At 36.7% G+C, this 6,520-nt stretch overlaps 1 protein-coding gene across 1 annotated transcript in view; it reads left to right on the top strand.

Moving 5' to 3' along the window:
• Window positions 1-1,700: 1,700 nt before the first annotated feature.
• LOC109540950 (trehalase) overlaps window positions 1,701-6,520 on the top strand; it is a gene marked incomplete in the record, with an annotated part of 7,659 nt that continues 2,839 nt past the window's right edge. The window contains 5 exon segments of the mRNA XM_048668566.1: window positions 1,701-1,914; window positions 2,690-2,929; window positions 3,298-4,217; window positions 4,283-4,833; window positions 6,038-6,282. Of these exon segments, the coding sequence (XP_048524523.1) occupies window positions 2,817-2,929; window positions 3,298-4,217; window positions 4,283-4,833; window positions 6,038-6,282 (1,829 nt within the window).

Here is a 6,520-nt window from a genome sequence, read left to right as displayed (position 1 = left end):
CTTCTGAAGATGCAAGCCACACGTGCTTGCGAAACGTCAAGAAGAAATTCTACCGAACGACGGCCTAAAAACCCGAAAAACCCACTTGTTTCAGTTTCAGTATTTTTCAAGTTTGTTATATCCGGACTTAACTGTATTTCGATAATAAAATCTAAAATTTACGTCAACTCAGTACTTAAATGGCGACTGCAAGGGCGATACGATACATTTTACAGCTAAAACCATTAGTACACGAGCGAACAATCACTTGAAGTCTAATCAAATAATTTAAGAGCAATTCTAAGATGATTCGTATGAAGTTTGGTGACTTTTTCAATGAAATGTTTGTTTTTGCGGTGCCGGAGCACTATAATTAATTTTATTTCAGCTGCTTGTAGACTACCTATATTTGAAATCTTTCTAGGCGTATAGTTCATTTTCAAAACATATCTATGTTTTGGAAAATACGGATACATTTACGTGTTTTCTATGTAAATAAAAATGGTTAAAATTGAGTTTGAGCAACAGTCGTTCTTCTGTGGAAATTTTCTAATCAACCAAGGAAAACCAAACCATAATAAAATTGTATGTCGTAAGCTTATCTCAATAGCAAAATTCGTTAATTTTGATAATAATGTGCATTACTTATCAGCATATCAAATAGCAATCAAAAGCGTCATGTCGCACGGCAGCACGCCCATGCAAACCGCAGAAGCATTTATTACTTTAATATAATGCACCAGTTAAAATAGCAGTAAATTTTGTTGGTCAAAGTTTGGTCCAAAAGAAAAATTAGTTTTCCAATTTGAAAAAACTCATATTTGTCTATTACGAAATTAAAACTTATTATTAATAAAGAAAAATAACTAAAGCAACTTCTTTTCTTCTTTCTGAATTGCTAGAAAGTAGCTGTGCATACAAGTGTGCTTAACACTTAGAAATTAAGCTAATGCTAAAAAAACGGCGCTGTGCTTAGTTGGGAGCGCAAATTGTGGTATCCTAGTAGGTATCTCATCGCCATTTTTTGGCAATAGCCCAAATGTTTTCCATAACGACAATATTTTCCTACATAAACAACAGCCTGCTTGCTTACGCGTGGAATGCTTGGAATACGATGATTGTTTCAAAAAATCCGTTTAACTAAAATAACAAAAATCTCATTTCATCCCGTTGTCGGGTGGGCGTGATGTACACTGGATCACCTGACCGTATGCACGCAATAAATATTATTTAAAAGTAAACTAATACGACATTTTAATTGAGTACAACTGCTTGAACAAACATATGGAAAACAAACTTACCTAAAGCCAATCGGCCAACTTTGTCGGCAGCAATTCAATGTCTTTCATTTCCAATTGGAACGATAGGTAGATACCTATGTGATGTTTTATAAATTTGACGGTCTTGTTTTACCATTGCTATAAAAGCATTTCAATAAACATTTTACTTCATCTGGCGGGTACATTAAACTGTTTCACTGAAGGCCATTATTTTGTCGGATTTTACCGAGTAAATGTTGGTGTTGAAAATATAAAAATTGATTGTTTTTGTTGAACACTCTGTAGAATGCTTCTTGTTATAGTGTGGAAACGTATGATGAATTTCTTTAGTATGATAATTTTATAATTATTTCTTCAGTGTTGCCCATAAAGCCTTTACTGGCAGTAATTAATTAATAAGCATTACAAGTGAAAATGTACTGAAATTTACCTAATCAAGTGATGACGTGTGAAACCACATGTATGTCGAGCCTCCTCCGTTCGGCGTCGCATGTTTTGTCCAATTGAGCAAAAATAACTGAAGCCTGTTGTGCTTTGTGAATTACGTTTAGTTGTGCAATACATATATTCTAAGATTTTAATTTGATAACTGAGGATGGGATTAGTGCAATCTTGATTTTTCGCAATTTGGAGGTGCTAGATTTTAAGCGAACAGGTAAGCACTTACGACAATTTCTAACGGGTTTTCCCGACGATAGTTAATCGAGTTGTTTTCCGGAAGTATTCTTATTATTCATACCCATAGGATAATACTGCCAATACTACTGAAAACTTAATTTTCATGTCTACAAAGACTAAGTGTTTTTTTTGCTAAATGAAATCAGGGTCAAGACAACATATGCATGTAGATGTCCCTATCGAATTCGCAAGTTGATATCTCGCGGTCATTTTCATTCCGGTTCAAGACAATGGATTATAGGTAATTCCGTACTGAGCTTGCTTGGTGTGATACCTATCTACTATACGTATAGGTATATCTGTATGCTACGTTTAGTGATTTGCAAATATAATTCTGGGAAATATGCACAACACGTTGAAACATCTGGCAAGAATAATACATGGTCAGACTTTGACCAAAGATAAAAGGCAAAATAATTGCAAAAATTCTGTTGAAAGGTGTGTCGCTCCCAGCCAATGAAATCGGCTAAGTAGAGGGGCTTGTCTCAACGTCACAGACTACGTCAATGCTTGCTCAACCAACTAAAGTAAAATGTACATCACCTGCTCAGTTGATTTATTCAGTCGGTCAGTCGCGAGTACCTTACAGTCAGAACACAGTGGAGACGCGGTTAGCTCAGTACAGTACAGTACAGTACCATTTCTTTACGCGCGTTAATTTAAATTGCTTTAAACTTGGCACTGATTAGTGGTGTGGTATATTATTTAAACAGTGAGGGGGACTGCGAAATTTATGAGCTCTTTCTTTGCAGGAATGAATCTGTGGTTGTGCCCATCGGTCACGTAAATCTCTATTAACTGCAGTGTTTTATTCATCAATTTATAAAAAACGTCACTTTCAACTTTAACTATTTATATTTTTTATATCCAAGACTGAAAATGACGCAGAATAGCCGTTGCATAATAAAAGTGACTTTCTGTGTAGTGATACTAGTCAGCTTAGGCCAAATTGTTAGTTGTGAACATGAAGACGCAGAACCAACATGTTTTAGGTAAGAAGTTTTAAAATGTTTATAAATTGCTTGCCTTTGTTAACAACTGAATCGCAGTGATCAAGTTCAAAATACGGGACTGAACTTCAGATGTACTATTTTAAAAAACGGCCTGAAGCAAATGATTACTCATAACAAGAAATTCTGCACATAACACGGCAAACGAGCGTACCTGTTACAAGGCATATAGCAGCCAGCATATTCAGACCTTCGCGCTGATGTAAATGACCGTCTTTCTAAAAGTCAGCAGACGCAAAAATATTTTCTAAATATATTCACATGGCAACGTAATATTTTTGTGACCTAAGGGCCCGTTTCTCCTACTTGTTGGCTGCCAGCCAATTTAATGCGATCTATAATTGTTTCAGTGAAATTTATTGTCATGGACGACTACTTGATACGATACAAATGGCAAAAATTTATCCGGATTCAAAGAAATTCGTCGACATGAAAATGAAATACTCACCAAATGATACTCTGGCCAAATTCGATCTTTTTATGTCAGATTTTAAAGAGAAGAAGCCTACTAGAGAGGATGTTCAACATTTCGTCGAGCTTAATTTCGAAGCAGAAGGACAAGAATTTGAAGACTGGCGTCCAGAAGATTGGGTGGAGCATCCCAAGTTCCTGGATAACATTCAGGATCGGGACTTTCAACGCTGGGCGAAAAAACTCAACCATATTTGGACAACTCTAGGGCGAAAGATGAAAGACGAAGTGAAAAGCCATCAAGAACATTACAGTATTATTTGGATTCCTAATCCAGTCATTGTCCCGGGCGGAAGATTTAGGGAATTTTATTATTGGGATAGTTACTGGATCCTTCAAGGGTTGATGCTCTCGGAAATGCATCATACAGCTCGAGGAATATTAGAGAATTTCCTTTATATAGTCGAAAAATATGGCTATATACCAAATGGTGGCAGAATTTATTATCTCGCACGCTCCCAACCTCCACTTCTAATACCCATGGTAAACATGTATTACGAATTCACTCGAGACGCGACTTTTATACAGCAAAATCTTCCGACATTGGAGAAAGAATTTGATTACTGGATGACTAATCATTCGAAAGTAGTACATCTAGACGGAAAAAATTATACTCTAGCAGTTTATGGAGACAGGTCTCAAGGACCAAGGCCTGAATCTTATTCGGAAGACGTTGAAAGCTCCAACATTTTTAAGGAGCAAAACAAAAAAGAAGCTTACTATTCCGAGTTGAAAGCTGCTGCCGAATCAGGCTGGGACTTTTCAAGCAGATGGTTTATTACTAATGCTACCAACAAAGGTAATATTGAAAAAACGATTGCAATTGCGAACATCTTTATATTCCTATAAAATTATCGATTTCAGGAAATCTTACAAACATCAAAACGCGATCAATAGTGCCCGTAGATCTAAACGCTATGATTTATTGGAATGCGGTTCTGCTAGCTGACTTCAATAATTTGTTTGGAAATGCTGAAAAGGCCAGATATTACAGCGATATCGCTGAACAATGGATAGAAGCTACAAAGGCTGTTCTATGGCATGAAGAAATAGGCTCCTGGCTAGATTACGACTTGCATAATCAAGTCAAGAGGGATTACTTCTACCCTACTAACATATCACCTTTATGGACTGGCTGTTACGATAAATCAGAAAAGGACAGCATCGTTCGAAATGTGCTCAAATACTTGCAAAATAAGAAGATTCAGTACCCGGGGGGCGTGCCCAGCTCAGTGGAGCATACAGGGGAACAATGGGACTATCCTAATGCTTGGCCTCCACTCCAACATATGATGATTGTCGGCTTGAACAATACAGGCGATGAATATGCTGTGCGGTTGGCGTATGAATTAGCTGAATCTTGGGTGCGGTCTAACTACAAAGCTTTCAAGGAGAAAGATGCTATGTATGAAAAGGTAAGAATTGCTCTTAATGTCATCAAAGAAAGAGTGTTTGTCTTTCATATCGGGCTTTTTTTGCATGAGATCACCACCCGCCAGTGAATATCACATACTAGTATAAGTAGACATATCAGATTTTTGCCGGATTTATCTTTATTCTTCTTAAATTCAACGTCTACTAAAACCGGGTAGCAAAGAGTAGGTAAGATTGATTTTCCGAAATTGAAATTCCGAATCCGAAAAAAACATTGTCGTTTTAGCCCGATAATTGTGGTTTCTCCTATGTGTGTGGCACTATTTCGAGACGTCCTTATAATACACTTAGAAATGTTGTCTGCCTTAAAAGTAATTTGTAAATTGCTGTTTCCGATTGAAGTAACGGTTTCATTGTGACCTTGCCACGATAAAGACGTAAAAATGCCTCGAAAGTTTCAGATTTGCGTGTCCCGATAGTCACTTGCCAAATTTATTTGTTTATTTTTGTATGTATTATCTGAAAAATGTACATATGTTTCTGTCTAAATTAGCTATGTTAAATTGTATCTGTTTATTTATTTTAGTCAACCGCAGATTCGCACCAAATTGTAATACGTATCAAATACGAATGAAGGTTTCTAGGTGTCAATTAGCTTAACAAGCCATATGAGGCTAGCGTGTCGGTAGAAAAAATTACTCAAAATTTTATTGAACAATTGCTCTTTCAGTTGATGTGAGTTGATGACGTGCTATTTTTAGAATAATGTGTGATTATGTTTTTACAACACTGCACTTCGTTTCTTCTTGTTACATTTGCTAAGCAGTTCGTTTATTTTACAGCTTTTTCCAATAGCAACTTAATAAACAAATGATATAATGTCACGGTTTGGCATTTGAATAAATTGTAGGCATCGGTCGTACAGAAAGACTTTCCCCTTTTTAGATGTAGTTTGCAATTTTTGATTAAAAACTAACAATTGCTATTTAAATTGGCCATGCCAACGAATGTATGTCATACAGTATGACTTGTTTAAGCGGATTTTTTGCGTGTTATGTTATAATATTGTTCGTAATATCGTTTGGAAATACCCAATTAGTATTACTACAGTCAGTGACGAAGGACTTGATTCAGTGTTCACTTTGATAGAATTTAATTGGATATACCTACGAGACTGCACAAAGATACTCTACTATTTCAACAAAATTCAAATTCAAAAGGAAAACAGTCTCCCTTTTGTTCTAGTACGACTCCACCGTATTCGGTGTAGGCGGTGGTGGAGGAGAATACGAGATTCAATTAGGTTTTGGTTGGAGTAATGGTGTAATCATGGACCTCCTCTACCGATACTCAGATGTATTAACAGTCGATGACCCGTCATTACTTTTGACATCAAGCGTCCAGGAAGCGAAGGTTTCCAGTTCCGGTATTAGTTCAATTACCACAGCACTAATAGCTTTATTGGTGTCCTTGTCCGCAGGATTCATAGGGTGAGGTATGTCAACTTTTGTTTCCTTTAGATAAACATATAAACTGTCACATTTATATGACTGGTATCCGACTTCATACTTGTCATACGACTTCATATTGATTAACTTTAGGAACTTTCTTCCTGACGCAGTTGTGGACGAAACCACAACTGCGGTGGACATTTTCAAAGGCGATGAGGCAGTGGGCGAAGTGATCTCCCGTGCTTTCCGACTAAGACTGGTTCAACTACTGGATCCC

Source organism: Dendroctonus ponderosae, unplaced genomic scaffold, assembly GCF_020466585.1.
Source record: "Dendroctonus ponderosae isolate FM_Combo_2020 unplaced genomic scaffold, Dpon_F_20191213v2 Dpon_F_20191213_1, whole genome shotgun sequence".
NCBI classification, from domain to species: domain Eukaryota; kingdom Metazoa; phylum Arthropoda; class Insecta; order Coleoptera; family Curculionidae; genus Dendroctonus; species Dendroctonus ponderosae.
The sequence above is the reverse complement of the archived record's forward strand: the minus strand, read 5'-3'. Positions and strand labels throughout refer to the sequence as shown.